General features: G+C 39.5%; 2 protein-coding genes across 4 annotated transcripts in view; both read left to right on the top strand.

The window, feature by feature from the left end:
• The window catches only part of LOC117205901, an 85,955-nt gene extending 75,542 nt beyond the window's left edge, over positions 1–10,413 (top strand). For all 3 annotated transcript variants that reach the window (XM_033444729.1, XM_033444728.1, XM_033444730.1), the window contains exons 2-5: positions 643–838; positions 7,301–7,608; positions 7,851–8,187; positions 8,573–10,413. In XM_033444729.1, coding sequence (XP_033300620.1) covers positions 643–838; positions 7,301–7,608; positions 7,851–8,187; positions 8,573–8,749 — 1,018 coding nt within the window. In that variant the 3' untranslated portion in view covers positions 8,750–10,413. The remainder of the gene's footprint in view (positions 1–642; positions 839–7,300; positions 7,609–7,850; positions 8,188–8,572) is intronic.
• Positions 10,414–11,705: 1,292 nt separating this feature from the next.
• Positions 11,706–16,370, top strand: LOC117205906. Its single transcript, XM_033444740.1, has 5 exons — positions 11,706–12,106; positions 12,302–12,549; positions 12,653–12,835; positions 13,492–16,073; positions 16,135–16,370. The coding sequence occupies exons 1-5, from the start codon at positions 11,837–11,839 to the stop codon at positions 16,224–16,226; spliced, it is 3,375 nt and encodes a 1,124-aa protein (XP_033300631.1). The 5' UTR covers positions 11,706–11,836; the 3' UTR covers positions 16,227–16,370.
• The last annotated feature ends 2,512 nt before the right edge of the window (positions 16,371–18,882 follow it).

The following is an 18,882-nucleotide window of genomic DNA, read 5'->3' on the forward strand; positions in this document are numbered from 1 at the left end:
TCTCTCGAATTTTTTCTGATATTCAATGCGTTCGGTGTGCTGCGCGATCGCGGTGAGTCCTTGCGGTTCTTATTAAATTTCACTCCGAGCTGCATGACCGAACGGAACTCGCGGGACGAGCGGATAAAAACGAGTCTCGTCGGTCGATCGATTCGCCGTCGAACGATAGGATAGCATCGTGCTCTCGTTTATTCGAATCGAGAGTCGGTTTTCAAAGGACTCGGCTGGCTCCACGCTCGAGAAATCCTCGTTTCCACGTAGCTCGGCTAATCCCGATCGGATCGAGGAACACACTCTGCGTGGTCGCTTAAATATTTACCTCGCATCGATTCGCAGTTTCGACGACACCGTACACTTTTCGACGATCTTCCTCGACCGTCTACGAGATCCATTACCGACCTGATAAGTAGGAGATCTCAAAGACGGTTCCCTAACCGTGCATTTCCACGTTTCCTTGCTCGATCGATCGATCACGCGACGAGTAGGCGTTCGCGTCGCTTCCAACGATCCGCGTTTTACCATTCATCGACGTTCCAGCTCGCTATCCAGATAGAACTAACGATAAGACGTTCGAGATGGAGACGCGAGCAATCGTGCGAACAGAACGGGAAATAAAAACGATCGTTCGATTTCTGATTTCAGTTTCGACGAGACGTCGATGGACAGCTGTCCGTTGGCAGCGATCATCGAGGCAAAGCCAGGCGATTTGTCCAAGGATGGCAACGAGATGGAAGTGACATCGCTGGAAGAGGCAAAGTCGGTAATAGCTGCGCTTCGAGCGAGGCAAAGAGCACAGGCGCATCAAATGCTCGCCTGGCGAAGGACCCTGAAATTGCAGGTAAAAACGAAGCTAAGCGGGAGGGGGGGAGAAAATACATCGTGTGTGTGCTTCTACCTCGGAACCTTGTCCGTGCTCGTTGATCAAAGCTATTATCCGGTAAAACTTTGAAGAGGAACCCGAGCCCGCTTCCGGGACAAGCCAGACGTTTCGTGACGTTCGACTATTTCCCTTCGGACCTTGCGTGATCACGGACAATCTACGTGTTCGTGGCGGTGCATTCGCGAAAAAAAAATCCTCCCTCGAAATTCTGCGGAGATCTGCGCGGCAAATGATCGACAACGATCTCTCCAACCCCAGGAAGCACAGATTACGTACGGCATGGCAAAAGTCTCGGTCTTGGCGCGAGCGATAGAAACTGCTGGAAAAAAAGTAGGAAACGCGAAAGCATTTTCGTAGAGGTATCTTGCAAATGCTGAAACGAGACATCGATCGATCTCCTCTTTAGATACGAAGAATCCGCTGAACAAGCTAATTTCCGACACGATCGTTGTACGTCTATCAAAAGAAAGACGCGGCCGAAGTTACTCTTTGACTTTCGCGATTCCTTTTTATCGTCGAACCTCTCGCGAATTATCGAGAATTTTGAGAATGAGATCAAACTGAATGAGAGTTGCTCTCAAACGGTTGTTTCTCGAGTAACACTGTGCAGAAAACTTTAGTTTATCGTTCGCACGGGATTATCGTTTCTCGTCCGTCACTTTCATCCATTATCGCTTTTATCTCTCGACGATTTCTTTACGTTCGGCTGATTCGATCATTGATCGCTTTCCTGCCTCTAATACGCTCAGATTAATTACAGATACACTTGTCGTTGGACCGAGCGCATCTCCTGGTCGCTTTAAAATTCTGTTGCCACGTCGAACGCGTGGTTCCATGCACGACGGGGAATAAGAAATTGCCGGAATACAACGATATTAATCGCATGCAGACGAGGCGATCGATCTTCCTTTCGTTGCCCAGCGATATCTAGCGTGCGTTCGTTAGATGTACCGCGGCGGCTGGCGCGTGCATGCTCTTCCGACGATTCGGCGGAAGAAGCGTAAGAATATGGATGGAACATTGGGCACGTCGGTGTCGCGCCTCGACGGCGTAGCGCTTTGTATCGCGAAGCTGCTAGAAGGTTCCGTGGCACGTGCCGCCACACAGACATCTACGCAGGTCACACTGGTTACCGCACAGAGAGTGGGGTTCAAAATCTCTTCAGGGGCCATGGGTCGCTGAGTCGGTCAGTCTGAGAATAACTAGCCGACTGTCAACATTCCGCAACGCTCGCTTGTATTTCCTGTAATTTTTGTTTAATAGATATCACGTGATATTATTTCAACACAAACATCGTGTCTTCCACAGATTATTAATCTCAATTTCGAGATTAAATTCTAACAGAAATTGTCGCGAGAATGAAACTTAATGTAGCGAGACCGACCAAATTGCATTCGGTGGAAATCAACTGGCGAAACCGAATTAAAACGAAGACGAAAGGGAGAGACACACCGCTGGCGAATACAAACAACCGGTGCATTAACGAGCGAACGCGCCTACGTTCGTTTCCGCCAACTAATTCATCGACCGCCACACGACCTCCCTTTATGCGAATACAAAAAGGACAGAAATTAATCAGATCGACGCTCATAGATACGAGTTAGAGCGACCGATGCGAGTAGAATAATCTCGTGGAAAGTCTCGAGGAAAACGATCGATGGCGATTTCCATGCGAACTGCAGCGTTACAACGACGCTTAGTCGAGGGAAAGATAGTTAAATGTTTGCGACCATGTCGGAGAGACGCTCAGGACAGGTGGAGTAGATGTATGGTAAATTGCTACTGTCACTCGTCCTGTTCCGGCTGCCAAGACGTCGTTTCTTCGATATTAATGCGACGCGAGAACTCTAGCCCTCGTTGCAGAAACTGACCCGTTCCTTGTCTCGTTCCCTTAAATTCTGAATGTCGCGTGGCGCCAACAATCCTCTATCGATGTTGGTTTTTGAAGTTCCTTCGAAATACGTGCATTCATACGTATATGTCGGATTAGGGTTGGAATTTTGGGGCATTCGATGAACCTTTACTCGATTTACCATCGCGAATATAGCTGATGTTTATTGGTATAAATGTTTTTTTTTTTTTTTTTTTTAATATTTATTAGAATTACAATCAATTCTCGCGTTGAGAATTTTCAGTAGTTTTTCTGGCTAATTATTTATAATAAGTTATTACTTATTATAGATAAGTATAATTTGTACGTAAGTATTATAAATAAGTAAATATTACTTAATTTAAATAACGAGTTGAATCTATCGTTTAGGTCTAGCGGGTAGTGTCTCTTCAGCCTGCGGATCTGGTCCGTCGTATCAAGTAGTCCAGTGATTAGGGAATTTCGGTGTTTGTTGACTCTTTTGCTAAATCTGTCGCTATATTTTGCTATTTCGTTTTTGACTATGGGTATCTTGAGGTCGCAGTGTTGTTTCGTTGGTAACATAATTGGTATAAATGTGGTCGCTACAAGAGACTATAAGTAATAGCGGCGATCGGATGGTCGAGATGTCGATGACAACGAATTCAGGTTCGATAAAAAAATCCACGGTCAATGGGATGACGAATGCGATGAGATACACGTATAACTACACAAATAAACGTACAACGTAAAACTTACAAGTAAATGTTATCTGCATGAACTGACATGCAGTCCAAGTGGAACTGCCCTTATATATTCTTCTTCCCACCTCTCTTTATTTTTAAGGAGATACAGTCAGATACACGTCCCTCCCTTGACCGTGGCTACGTTCAGTGACCCGTTATGTCAGTTTGAGCCCAAGCACATCGTCGTAAAATCAGATTAGAACATTACAACTATTTCTTAGTTTTATTACTTAAGTGTAGCTATAGTAAAAGTCTGGACTAGGGTATTGGGGGTTTTCCAACATTCCAAAAGGGAAGCCCCGATGTCCTTTTGTCTCCGACATAAATGTCGGAGATGGAAGGACACCGGAGCCTTCCCTCTGCAACTTCGGGAAAATCCGTAAAATTGTAATTAAAGTTTACAGTTGTAATTAAACAATTTGTCGTCGTTCTACCCAATTCTACTTGTTTGCGATTTGTGATAATAAACTTGGGCTCAAGGCGACCATCAGCCGCCGAACGTAGCCGCGGTCAACGGGACGGGGCTCCGGTGTCCTTTCATCTCCGACATATATGTACACGAAAGAAGAAAAGCTACGGAGGAGAATTTCTTTAGGCGAGTCGCGCAAAAGCTGTCAACCTCGTAAATTGAATAGTGGAGAAAACCCCAGGAATTTACGATTATTTGTACCGTCCTGTTGCGGCATAAGCGTATTTCTGGTAGTAAATCGTTTGTTTTTTACATAGTCGTGTGTCGCTGTTAATCGCGTCGGTGTCTTGGAAACGGAACCGTTGAATTTATAAAACTTCGATCGATTTTACATTTAAAAAGCTCGGTCGTTTTCGTCGCGTCGTAGCCATCTTCGTGCGGTTATTTCAATTTATACGAGGACGTTAGTCTACGTCGAAGGAAACTCGTGAAATGCGAGCGGTCGTTCGATCGCAGGCTTTTCATGGCGTCGATAATTCGTAAAGAAACGGACAGCGAGCACGCGACCGTCACGAGCGCGAGATACCACGTCGTAACAAACGGTGGAAGAAGCGTTTAATTACGACATAATGATCCGTTATTAGGCGCAACGACCTTTTCGCGTGCGACACACGTGACCATGTCACGGCACCGAGGAAATTTCTCGTTCAGCGTTGCACGCCGCACGGTGTTCCTGCATAGCGTTATTTTGCCTATCGCCGGTCTTCGCGCCGCTTTTAGTTTACCCTTCGTGTCCCTTCACGCTCCCGTAAATTTCTCAATCGTCGTCCCACGGACCGTCTCTCCGCACGCGTGTCGAACTCTATGCGCGAGAGGAGAAACGGGAGAAGCGGCAGAGATCGGTTTGCTGGTCGCGCTTTGTTTCTCGTAAGTCGCAGCCAAGTTAAATACCTTTTCTTTTTCATTATTATTAACGCGGAGAAAATCCGCACGGACACCAGGTCGCTTCTGGGGAAAAGCGACGTGGCAGTGAGGGACTCCAACCGACTAAAACCTCCACGATGACCGTCCCGGCTGCGATCGAGAGGGGCCGGGGAACCGGTGTGAACGACACACCGGGCCCAAAGTTAAATACCTAGAACTCTACTTAGACAGACGGTTTACATGGAAGCAACGTAGCAGATCAATTATAGACAAAACACGGATAAAAAGAAGACAGATGTACCGGCTAACCAGTCGAAACTCTAAACTCGGAATGGAAAATAAACTAAAAATTTACGAAACGATAATAAAACCAATTTGGACGCGCGGAATACCACTATGGGGGGCAGCAGCAACGAGCTAAGCAAATAAACTACGATGTACAAGCTGTCTAAGCTACGATCGAAGATACTCGAAACAATAGTCAACGACCCATGGTATGTCACGAAACGAGGATATACGCAAAGACTTGAAAATACCAACGGTCAAAGAAGAAATCGGCAGGTATGCAAAAAAATACAGGAAAAGAACGGCGACACATGCAAACTATCCGGCTGCTGAATCGAGCAAAACTCTCGTAAAAAGAAGATCGAAGAGAAAATCCCACTGACCTCGTTGAAGAAATAAAATAGACAAACTCGAAGATGGTATCCCGCTGGGGGTAGCCATCCACGTGTCAATATTTAGCAATAAAGCTAGAAAAATTTACCCAATGTCCAGCTGGACGTATCGTAAGGTACAAATTAAATAATAAAAATAAGAAGTTGGAGAGATCATGGCGCGCGTCATATCGAAAAGAAAACGAGAAAGTCCGCTGGGAGCCCGTTGTCCGATCGAAGCCGAAAGGACAATTTGCTTTTTCAACGAGTGCGAGAAGCGCAACGAGAGACTCGTAAATCGATGACGTGCGCCGTCGAAGAACCTACGATACTTGTCGCGTGGGCCATTCCACGGCACTCTACCATTTACGCGAAACAATGCCGAGAGTAACGGACTCGTCCTGTTTTCGTAGAAAAGAAAGAACGAGGAAGGTGGCCGGGTCTATGGTCCGCGCAAAGCACCGGACGCGTTTCGCATTTCGGGAACGCCGAGCTTCGCGAAGAACAGGTTTGCCGGATCGTCCCGTAAATCGAAGCCGACGCGACAGAAAAATTCCCGAGGACCCTGCGTTTCAAATGTTTCGCGTTACGTACTTTTACCGGCTTCTCCTATTTTCTACGAGGACCTGTCGCGCGCCAGGATCGGTTCAGGGAAAAATTAAAACTCGAAACTGGAAGAGATTAAAACTCGGACACTGTCGTGGCGGCTACGAACTTTGATCGAACGAAGACAGAGACCGTTGAAGGCAGCGAGGACGATCGACGATCCAAAGACAGTTTGCAACGTCGAAAACGAGGTTCCTGACGCGGTGACAACGTCGGACCTCGCTCGAGTTACTCGAAAATTGACAGCGGCGCTGGACGTTTATAATTCAAGACGGTTGTCGGACGACGTCGTGACATCGGCAAAGTGTAAAAGTTGGCGCTCGAGCGAACGGCGAACTTTGCTGGAAAATTTGTTCCCCGAAGTACCTCGTACACCGCGATGGAAAATGAGACGTAACGAAGAGGTTGCTTTGATAGACGAAGATCCTTGCGTACGAAGAAGAAGAAGACAGGGAGGGATTGTTTCAGTTTCTCGACGATAAATACCGACCGTTCGCGATCTAAGTTTTAAACGTAGACGCAAAACGTTCCTTTGGTCCCAAATCGTTGTTATCGTCGTACAGAAACCAGACACCGACCGTATACGTACAATGTTACTTATATCGCGTGGAAAACGTTCGCTGTATTTAGCGTGCACACGGTTAATCGAAAAGCGAAAGAGAAACAAACTCGATAATACCGTGCATTGGCATAATGCATACGGTAATGCGGTCGGGGCAAACCCTCGGGATCTCCTAATTAATACCACGTTAATAGGCAAATCGAAGATGCCTTGCGACTGACACAGTTGCGCGTAGCCGCGACGCTCCCTTTCCCCGTAGGGTACGATCGTTGGACTAATTACGACGACGACGAACTCGATGCATGCAAATTCCATCATTATCGATTCGCAACGGTTTTCTTGCGAATCTTTTTGCACGGTCGGTCAGTTTCTTTTCTTCTAACGCACTGCCGGAAGACTCTGGAGAAAAAAGAAAGGGTCGTTAATCAAGCGATTCTTATTCCTTAATTATCGATAATGAGCTAACGTGATTAATCGTTGGTTGATTACCAGCGGAGAAGAGCGAGCCGAAGCTCTCTCGACTAGTACAAATTGCTGATTAATTCAACGTCGATAAAGCCACGCAGAAGTGGTACGTTTACCACGGTCTCGAAACTGCGCAGCGGTGGCTCGCGCGTACGTTGCGTGAATTCGCTAAAGTCACTCAACGGGTGATATAATTGTTTCAGGAGGACCTCGTGGCACGGCTGACAAGGGAGAAGGCAGAGCAGCTACGGACATTGTCCTCGCAGCTGTTGCTGTTCGAATCGAGGCTTTGTCGAAAACAGAAGGAGATCGAGGCTAGTCTGGCGCAACGAGAGTCCATTATTCTCAGACAACAGAGGGTGATTCGTCAATTGCAGAGCAGATTGGCGGAAAGAAGTACCGGGACGAGAGATTCGCCACCTTGCGACGCTCTGGATAGATTGGACAGTCTCGGAGACAGCGACAGCGCCGTTGTTCTCGAGGAGGCGGCGGACGACCTAGCGCCACCGAGGTAAGCGTACGCTTCGTTTAAGCGAAACACGCGCGAATTTTCTCTCCCTTTAAACTGTCGTTACGTCCATTTTTGTTATGTTTACCAGCGAAGCTAAAGATAGAATCCTTTGGTTCTACGCGATGATTAAATTTACTTGAAAAACCACACCGCTCGTACGATTTGATAGACGCGAAATATCCGCACGCGTTAGGAACGATACGTTTGAAAGTTTTCGAGTAAATATAAAATATCCTTCGCAGGTTTCGCTCGAACATCACCGACGTGACGGTGATCCGATCGGTTTCGGACGCGGTCGAACCGTCGAGCAAGTACTCGTCGATGCGACGATGCAACGGTTTCCTGAGGAGACCGGAGATCTTGGAGACCGTTTACTCGGTGGAGGAGGACGGAGACAGCGAAAACAATCAGGACCCGTCCGAATCGACGGAAAACTCGGAATGCGAGGAGAGACGGGCAAAGAACTTGGGAAACGGAAAGGGCAGACTTCAGGATTTGTACGGCAGCTTCGAGAGACTCGCTCAAGAGGCAGACTCCCCGCCCAACGAGAGACCAAGGGACGAAAGTCAGCAGGCGCAGGTAAGAAGATCTTTTTGTCCGAATATCCACTTAGTCGCAACCGTCTTTCGTATCCACCGTTTCTTCTTTCGACCTTTCCGTTAGTCTATTACGCGCTATAAGTCCGTACGCGCTATACGCGCCACTATCGAACTTGTTTTGTCGACTCGCGTTCGAGCAACGTCTTGAAACATACGTATACGAGAATTTTCTTCTCCCTTCGAGAATCCTCTTTCCGACTTTTCATCCTCTTCGACTCGTTTATCCGTCCTATCTTCTTACATTTTTACTATATTTGCGGTATTTTCGGAATCCTTTGAAATCAAACGTTCGTGCAACCGCGTCCATCGTACTGTCGATTCTTTCTCGCAAGCCAGTCGCAATTCTGAATCTCGTGCTTTTCCAGGTCACGTACAACAGGGTAATGAGCAATCACCGATCAGTGACGAAGCCAAAAGACGTTAAGTACAAGAGGATAAACAAGGCGAAGTCGAAAAGCCTGGAAGAACTAAGGGGACGACTGAGAAATTGGGTGGAGAAAGGGAACAAAATCGCTATATCGTTGGATCAATCTTACGCCTGAATCTCTACTTTCTGAAAGTATATTATAGAAATTGTTGGAAACGGCGATCGAGATCGATCGATCGTTCGTCGTCGTGCGCGCGGCAACCTCGACCGTCAACGATATGCTGGACGTCGACGCGATCGATCGCCGTTGTATATTTAATTAAATTTCTCATCGCTCCATGTGATATTTACCGTAGTGTCTCGAGAATTAATTAGAAACTTTACGCACCGCGGAATACGTTGCGCGTGGACAATTTTAACATTTGTGATATATATAACGATTTTATGATAATGCAACCACGTTATCTAGTGATAATTATCGTCGTCGCGATCGCGGAACGGTAAGAGGAGTAACGCTAATGGAGGAGAACGAGACAAGATAATCGAGAATATTTGCTAATCGCGTAAACGTAACTTGTACTATGGCAATCTCGCGTTGCCAAATTCTCTGGCGTACAATCTGCATCGTAAATCGAAATTGCCTTTCTCACCGCGAACGAAACTAAACGCGCGCCCGATATAACCGAGTCGTAGCTTTCTTCCTTCCTTCCTTTCCACGCGTTCGCCAAATCGTCAATTACGACCACCGTGCTATATCGATCAACTGACGCAACGTTTGATCTTCCTCGAAAAAGAGAAGAGCATACGCGCGATCGCATTGTCCAACGGACCTGAGCTCGATTTTTTTATCTATAAAAATTGCTTAAACGCCGGTCACACGCTATATGTGGCTCTGTCGCGTCATACTCCCTTATCCGCCTGTATATCTTCGCCTATACGCAAAAAGAACAAACGGGATAAAAGCTTTCAACGCGTCATACGCGAAACTCGTACGATATTCTCGAGCATCTTACGAGATACGATATCTTCTTTCTTATGTCGTTCAACGAACATCCTACATTTTATTCAGTATCGACAAATGTGCCACTCTATCTACTTTTCTATTAAGATTTCGTAGGGCGAACTTGCTCATCGATTCTATCGCCAGGCTGATCGAAACAACCGACACTGTGTACCGTAGCGAAAAGAGACGCGATTCGAGTTAACGCGCTTACCGTACTCGTAAATATCGAAAATTATTATCGAGAGGTAATACTATATGAAATATGTGTATACTGAACGATAAATGCTTTAAAAAATCACGGTACTTAAAGTATCGATGAAAATATCTTAACTCGACCACTATATTCCGTTACCGCAATTGTTTCGATCAGTCTGGCTAGTGAATTTCTTTAGATAATCTTCGAGATTATCTGATTTAATCGACGGAAGATAATCAATATCTATATACGTATATGTGATGCATTTACCGAATCTAATGCAGCACGAATTATTTTTCGAGATTTACGAATGTCTTTTCGATGCGATTAAAAAATGTTCGTAAGACACGAGTTACACTGTAGCATAATATTTTTCGATCGTTCTTTACGCCGTACCAACGACACGAACTCGACACTTTATTTATTTATCGACCATGTATGTGCGGCCGTCGTCTAACCTTTCTGTCTCATTCTATTCAAATGAGAAAACTATTCTTGCGGGTACCTGTGTAATGTTAAAAAATACATAGAAAAACGTTTTCTATTTCGCGTTCCGTTCGAGGCGAATTTATATTTAACCGGTGCGTTCTCGAACGGGATAAGGGTACAAGAAAACTATCGACAATCCCCAATTTTGAAAGAAAAAAAAAAAACGCAAAACATATTCTATTAGAGAGGAATCTACAGACAGTTCTTTTGTAAATAAGATGAGATGAAATATATATATATATATTATGATATGTAATAGCTTAAGGTTAAGACTCTTCGGAATTCTGCAAAAGATTATCATGTAGATAGCCGCGTTAATAAGAACAATAAATTTTAACGATAGAGAATCAAGTTTTATGTTCCTGTAGGCTGCATAACAGCCATCGACAGATCTCGTGCATAATATATTTGCGCGCTTATAAATACATATACTTATAAATAAATCGCATATAAATATATAAATATATATAAACGAAATACTATATGAAACTGTAATTGAGAGTCTACTTTGCTAATGACGAAATGGGAATGAGAAAAGAAAAAAGTCGGAATAATCTGAGCAAACTGACACTGATGAATCTGTGGTATCGTATTTACAGATGTTCCAATATACGCGTGAACAATATAGATGCTACAAAACTGATACAGATATCACAAATGGTTTATAAAGAAAGTCGACTGTCGTTCTAATTTATGTAAACGATGTATCGTGTATACCATCGCTTTCTTAGAAAATTAGTAAACTGCTACCGATATTAATAATTACCGCATTATTATTTTAATTATTATATTAAATCGCAAATAAATTATAATACAAAAACTTGTTGCGTGTGTCATTGTACCCTTTCAATTTCAAGCATGATGGGGAACCATGGAATTAAACGATATAGCTTTCGAAATATAATCTTGTTTCAATTACAATGTCGCATATATTCGTTTAGCTCTAACAATTTGTTTAGAATCGTTACCTATCTTTCACAGATCTGAGGCTTTCATACATCCTACCTATACAAAAATCTAATGATTTCTTTAGAATTACTAAAGTTGTGGATTAGGTTTTTCTTGATTTTCTTCATATCGATGAAGTAATATTTTCTGAAATATTGTAAAAGCATAACATTTTATACTTCCTTTACGACTATACGATCTATCCTGTTCTATATTTTAGTTATAATTTCGTAAAGACTTAAACCTACAAATTTCATGGAACACCTTTGTCTTAATTTAAACCGGTATGTGCCATTGACTAAATATAGGATAGACCTGAGTCTGCTGTCTATTACTATACCGTGTTAAGTCGATAATATCGCATGTGATACGAAAATGGCAAGGGGGTCTAGTGACCTCCAAAACGTGAGACACGAAAAAGCATCGCGTGTTACATCTATCTTGTACCTCGTTTGTGGCGCTATTTTAGTATTGGCGCGTTTTAAATCGTTCTACCAATCAGATTGAATTTGGTAACCACCTTCAAAACAAAATAATATGGCTGGTATTACGCATAACGGAAAGTTAACCGGGATGCGTTAATAAAATTTTATAGCGATCAAAATCATTTGATCCTTGTTAGTGACATGATTATTGTGCTCATCCATGTGATCTATTTCTTTGGCAAGTTTGTATATCAGAATTATCGAAGCAAAAGACAAAACACAATGGATAATGATACGGTTAACATGGAGCTAGGACGCAACATTTCTGAAAGTGATCGTAGAATGGTAGATCCTGAGACACCTCAGACTTTTGAAGAAAATATCAAATTTTTCCCGCCGGCGTACATCCAAAGATATGCTGCTGTCGCCGATGTACTTAATAGTGAGAGATATCGAGGAAAATTACGCAAGGTATTCCGCTTTCATATCTTCGCAATAACTTTACACGTGGATTTTTCTTTATTGCTAGAAATATACTTATAAATCTTTCGCGCAATTTTATATATGATATAATACCATTTATTTCGTATTACATGTTTGATATTTGCAAACATGGATTTAACAAATTTTTAACAGATAATAAAATGACTAATCTCCTTTGTTTAGATCGTTGACTTTGGATGTGCAGAACTTGGTTTTTTAACACACCTAAAAAATACAGGAGGCATACAAGAAATATTATGCGTAGATATTAATAGACCGCTTTTAGAAGCTTATAAAAGTAGAGGTGCTCCCTTAGTATCTGAATATTTACATAGAAGAACTGCACCTTTTGTGATTGAGATAAGCGAAGGTTGTGTTACTCAAAATGACAAGAGGCTACAAAACACAGATGCTGTAATCTGCATAGAATTGTAGGTTGCTATATATCGTGTTGTTTTTAATTTTACTTTTCAAGCGATAAGAAACTCGTATAATATTATTTCATAGGATATAATGCATATTTTAACACTTTAGGATCGAGCATTTGTATCCAGATACTTTAATAAATTTCCCTTACAATATTTTTGGCTATATCAGACCAGTATTGGTAGTGATAACAACTCCAAATGCAGAGTTTAATACGTTATTCCCAAACTTTTCTGGATTTAGACATCCTGATCATAAATTCGAATGGACCAGGCAACAATTTCAAGATTGGTAATGATTTTGATTTTCTGTTTAATTGTAAATTTTTTATTTATTTTTACTATATATACAGGCTGGTCTATGAGTCAGTCACCACACTTTGCGAGCCTTACCCGATGATCTGATAAGAAGATGTTTTGAATAAAAATTGAACAATTTTCAACCGGCTACAAAATACGGTATACAAAATTTCCAAAAATGCTTTTTTCGACCAAAAGTCAAGGTTACGTTATTTATGCTTTTGTAATGTGCATATAATGAACATTTTTCTCCTTGAGACGTCCGATTTAATCGAAGTAAAATTATTTTTAACGGTAGCGCCCTTCTCGATTAACCATCGTTTCAATATTTAGTGTCATTTTAAGGTCATAGTATAGAAGGTCGTTATAAACTCGTATTAACGTCAACTACGACGGTATGAAATCAAAAATACGTGGCATTCGTTTAAAGAAGTCAAGGTGATCTTGACTTTTTCTCGAAAAAACGATTCTTTCGGAAATTTCTTGTATTGAAATTTGTAGCCGATTTAAAGGCGATCAATTTTTATTGAAGATATTTTTTTATTAATTTGTCCAGTGTCTGAAGTATCGTGGCGATCGATTCATCGGCGTATTAGCCCGTACATAGCAAATAATCATACATGTCATAAACGTAATTTCTGTTAACAGGGCTCAAAATATTATTTTAAGATACCCCAATTATGTAGCAACATATCATGGGATTTGTAAAGGCCCAGAAGGCTCAGAACATTTAGGATATTGTACTCAAATGGCTGTTTTTCATCGCATCGGTGAGATGGAAGAAGCGTATAGCCCTGGCATTGAAAATTTATTTAAAGTTGTAGCTAGATACGAATACCCGTTTCAAATAGATAATCGCTCGGATGAAGAAAAGATTGTTGACGAAGCATCGTACTACATTAGACATTTATCGTATCAAGACGATATGGAAGAAGAAGTTCCATTAAAACTAATATTAAAAATGTTACATACGTTTCCAATTTCTATGGATGAATTGGAAACAATTTTAGGGGACGCTGGCTGGGCAATTGAAGAGCGTGAAGATGGCCCTGTTGTCTTAGTACCACCACCTACTACATATTCTGATACTACAGTAGGTGGGCCTCTTTGGAGTAATGACATGTATGCTTCGGAGGAAGATGAGTGGAATATGGAATCCGAACAACCTACAAATTGCAGCAGAGACGAACAAGAAGAAACGGACAATGAAGATTGGAACGTAGAATCAAGTATCGTTATACCTGCTATGTCACAAAATAATTCTGTGCTTGAAGACGATGCTTATCTTTATGACGAAAAGGATGTTTTACACAGTAATGAATTTGAAACGACAAGAAGTGCCGAAATTCCTGATAAATACAGTGAAATTAACAACGAAGGAAATATAGATTCAATACTTGGCACAGATAATTTCAATAAATCATTTGACGATAATGATCCATTGTACTTAAATGAATCAACAGAATTATCTGATTCTCCCGTAACAAGAAAACTTAAAAGTTTGTATATAACATCGGACATACAAGATGATGCTATATCAGATACTGCACAAAAACTTAATTGTACGTTAGATCTAGTTTACATGTCCCTTTCACGGGCCTCTACTTCGCCTGAGCCATATCTTTTACACGCCGTTAAGATGGACCAACAATTAACAAACGATAGTATATGTAATCAAAGCATGAGTGATCACTGGATGTTAAACAATTCGCTCCAACAGGAAAATATATCGATTAACACCATCGCAGATGTAAATGATGAAGAAAGCAAGAAATCATCATTAAAATATGATCTTGATGGACATGATCACTTAAACGATATTTATTCAAATACATTATATAAAGAAGATAAAGATCCTGACAATGATACTAACACAGCAGCAAGTACAAACCCTATCGATCAAAATCAAATGCAAAGTATCCAACAGAGTAGTAATGTCTCGGAGCATAATTGTCATCTAAAAGATCAATTGCAATCAGATAATAGTATAGTTTATGCTAATGATATTGTAACAGACAATCAACCACAGTTTACAAGTTCACCAAAAATGGAAACTAGAGCAAGTAGCGTGGGTAAAAAACGAAGATCTCTTGATTACAAGAAGGAGGAGGAGAATAATACTAATTCGTTAAATATATCACAGAAATGTCAGTTCACAAGCCCTGGTAGTAATAATAGTAGAAATGAGGTACTTTTACAAAGTAATATTGATACAAATATAACTGCTATGTCAGGCATTAAACCAAATACAATAGGAAAAAGGTATAGTAAACAAGATACTTCTATGTATCAGAATGATATGAATGTAAAAAGTGGGAACGAGTTAATAAAGAACTTTGATCAAGATACGCTTAATAGTAGCGATACAGCAACAATATGTCCTACATTAGATGATAATAAACAAACAATAGAGGAATTGCCTGAAACGAATTCTTTAAGTAGTAACAATGGCACGAAAAGTAATGAAACATTACAAAGGGAAATTACAGATCCTTGTGCTACAGAAAAGTTGGTAAAGGAAGAAAAAGAACTTCCTGCAATAAATACCAATAACATACAATCAGTAAATTGTGATACAAAAATTCAATTGACGAAAAATTCAATTAATGAAAAGACTGATCTAAAATCTGAATTACATAATGATCATGATTTAAGGAGCGTTGTTACCGAAATGTTTTGTAATGATGCCAAAGATACAAGAGATATTGAATCCACATCAGTATTAAAAAATGAGAAACAAGATGAATGTAACGTAGAGAATCGCGAATTGAAACCTTCTCCAGAAACTGTGGAAACACCTTCAAATAGTTGGTCTTCGGAAGTAATAGATTCCGGATATCCAAATAGCGCTTCCGCTCAGGATATGACACAGGAATACGCTCTATCAAGTGTAGCGCAAGGTCATATATCCGATTCTGAATACCCAAATATAGCAGAAGTTCTAAGACCCGAAATTCCCGATGAGATCGAAGTTGAAAACGGTGACCTTGCAAATAATAACAGAGATGGTGAAGGTAATAATATGATTGCTGCAGAATTAAACGAGCTGGAAGACTTACAACCCTTCATTGAAGTACTGGAAAATGATATTGAAAACGAGAATGATATTTATGGTATAGAGAATGACTTCCCTATATGGTTGCTAGGAATATTAAATATGGCCAACCCAATTGATGAGGACATGGGCATGCAGAATCACAGGGAATTGATGTTTCCAAACAGAGAAGCAGGTAATTTTATCAGTATATACAAATTGTCAATAAAGATAATGATTGATTTTTATATAAACAGGTGATAACGCAAGGTACGTAAATATGGAACGCGATGAAGGTTTTGATAATAATTCTGAAGAGAATAGTGATTTAGAAAATAATGAAATGTAAATGATGTTAATGAAAATGCGCTAATGAATAGTGTCGAAGACGATAATGAAAATGCGCTGATGAATAATGTCGAAGACGACAATGAAAATGCGCTAATGGATAATGTCGAAAACGACAATGAATATGCGCTAATGAATAATGTCGAAAACGATAATGAAAATGCTTCTAACCGAAATAGTGAAAATGAACAATGGGTTATAATTACACGTAATACGCGATATTGTTGAAATAATAATATAGATGATTTCACATATCACTTTACAATATGTTTGCAAGGTTTGAAGATAAAAATTTGAAGGTAATTATTTTTTAACAGTACATACATGTGTGTATTCTGATCGTTCACTTATGTTCCTCTTTTTTTCTTTTAAATGTAAATATATCTTAGAATATTGTAAAATCCATAAAAATCTTTCAAGGAGCTTGTTACGAAAGTTTCTTTTTCTTCCTTTTATACATATATATAATATAAGAGATGAATTTTTTTTTATTGTCTTTTTTCTTTTTTTATCACATAGAAATATTCGTGATACACTCGTTTTTCCATTTAATCTATCGAGAAATCAATGTTCTTGTAAGTAAGCGTAACACAATATTTCAGTATCAATACATCTGTATGCGATTGTATACTAGTAATAACATTTGCTTGTTACTACTTGAAACATTAAGACGTCGAATTTAAAAAAGATATATATTTTCTTACGATTTTCAAGACTTCTCATCATATCGTTTTTAAGTACGTAAATAAGATTTGTGATGCGCTATTTTATCTAGATATGCTTTATGAAAGTTTATCAATATGTTACATTTCTGTCTACTCGCACTTATTTAATAAAATGCCTCATTAATTTATAACAATGTTTCCTGATAATATATATGTTGAAATCTATCTAAGACTGAAATGGCATTTCCATTTTAAACAAATAAAACATATCACATATCCTCTAATAACTTTTTTCAATACATTATTATATTATTTAAGAACCAGTACTACTAGTTGATATTAATGGCATAGGACACTTAAGAAATAGACAGATGATATCTTTCTTTATTTCAGTAAAAGTGGAATGACATTACAAGGTGTACAGTGATACATGTGTAGTAACCTAAAATCTTTACATGACTTGTTAGTAATTTATCTTTATATATATTGTTTTTTAGTATTTACAGAAAGTACATCTTTTGTTTCATACATCAGATGTAGGATTATTGTTAGCTATTGTACGAATTTCTAAAGTGATCATAATCTTCGCTTCGAACGTGTATATGATACGTAGTAAATGTTACGTTAACAATAATGCAGTTAAATTATCGTCAACTGGGAAAAAAAGCAAAACAAAAATAATCATTACCAATCTCTTCTATAAACTGTACGATGCAAGATAACGGCACGATATTTAATTTAGTTCTTGGTATTCTAAATTGATAACTCACAGTACAAGAAGTACAAAATAAATTAATCAGTAATTCCATTAAATGAATGGCACTAATTAATACACACACATACACACATTCACACAAAGCTAGATTTACAAACTAAAATATCTTTTTAAACATTCTTGAATATTTACTCGGTCTTATTGTTCACGTAACAGAAATGTTTATTACACATTTGGTTAAATTCTAACTTCAAGTAGTGCCTTGACATAATTTATGGCCTTAGATCTAATTTATGTAGATTCTGTCAAAGCAAGAGACAAATGATAATTAATATACGTTTAAGCATCACACGCCCGTACATGTCGTTTACTGATTGCGAATTAATCAAATTTTCAAAAAAAAAGGAAAAAAAATGAAAAAAAAAGAAAAAAGGAGATTAAGGTAAACGGAAAAAATATTTTGCATTGTAAAAGACTATATCTAGTCTTATATTAAGTTATTTTGTTCAGCTGCCAATGTACCTGCAAAACGTTGCAGTATTATTTAACGTGATTATTAATAGCATCAGCAGACAATAAATTGCATATAAAAATTAAACAATGTGAAATGTTTCTCTTTCATGTAATTTACGTTACTCGTTACAATTTAAAATTAGTTGTAAGACGCATACATTAATAAGTGTCATACATATTCTTTAATCAATAGCCTTATATATATACCGATTAAAATAAAAGTTTAATAAAAAAAACGCACATGTATTTATGATTTTGGAATGTCATTATAATAAATCCGTACAGAAAGTAAATGAAAATTACAGAAACATTATTTGCTTTACATGATCCAATTTACTAAATGTGGAATCTCTGATTTCCGCAGTCTGTTACGTCTGTTAGTTGCCTGAGAGAGAGAGAGAGAGAGAGAGAGAGAGATCGATAGATAGAGAGAGAGAGAGCTATTTATATACAGTAAAGTCTATAATAGTATTTCTATTTTCCACGTCTTAGACTAGTTTCATACAAAACGTAGTGAACTTATCGCTAACATCTATTGTAATCTTTTTTTGCATCTCCATATGTGCCCTATCACTTAATCAATTGTTTAATATAGGACTTCCAATTTCGTGTGAAATTCCTTATTAATACATAAAAACCGGATTTCAAATAAAATTAATAATTCACAAACCAAGTTTAGGTAAAAATCAATATACTGAAACGATTAACAAATGTAAACAAGTAATATCAAGATTAATATCAGAGTTGCAGGATAAAGCTGACAT

The sequence above is a fragment of the Bombus bifarius genome, unplaced genomic scaffold (genome assembly GCF_011952205.1).
Source record: "Bombus bifarius isolate JDL3187 unplaced genomic scaffold, Bbif_JDL3187 scf7180000007996, whole genome shotgun sequence".
Taxonomy (NCBI): Eukaryota; Metazoa; Arthropoda; class Insecta; order Hymenoptera; family Apidae; genus Bombus; species Bombus bifarius.

Excerpts from the sequence above, each read along its gene's own strand:
- LOC117205906 (XM_033444740.1), top strand. The coding sequence starts at position 11,837 with ATGATTATTGTGCTCATCCATGTGATCTATTTCTTTGGCAAGTTTGTA. Across the intron at positions 12,836-13,491 it reads AGGCAACAATTTCAAGATTG|GGCTCAAAATATTATTTTAA; the intron begins GTAATGATTTTG and ends TTCTGTTAACAG. Across the intron at positions 16,074-16,134 it reads GTTTCCAAACAGAGAAGCAG|GTGATAACGCAAGGTACGTA; the intron begins GTAATTTTATCA and ends TTATATAAACAG.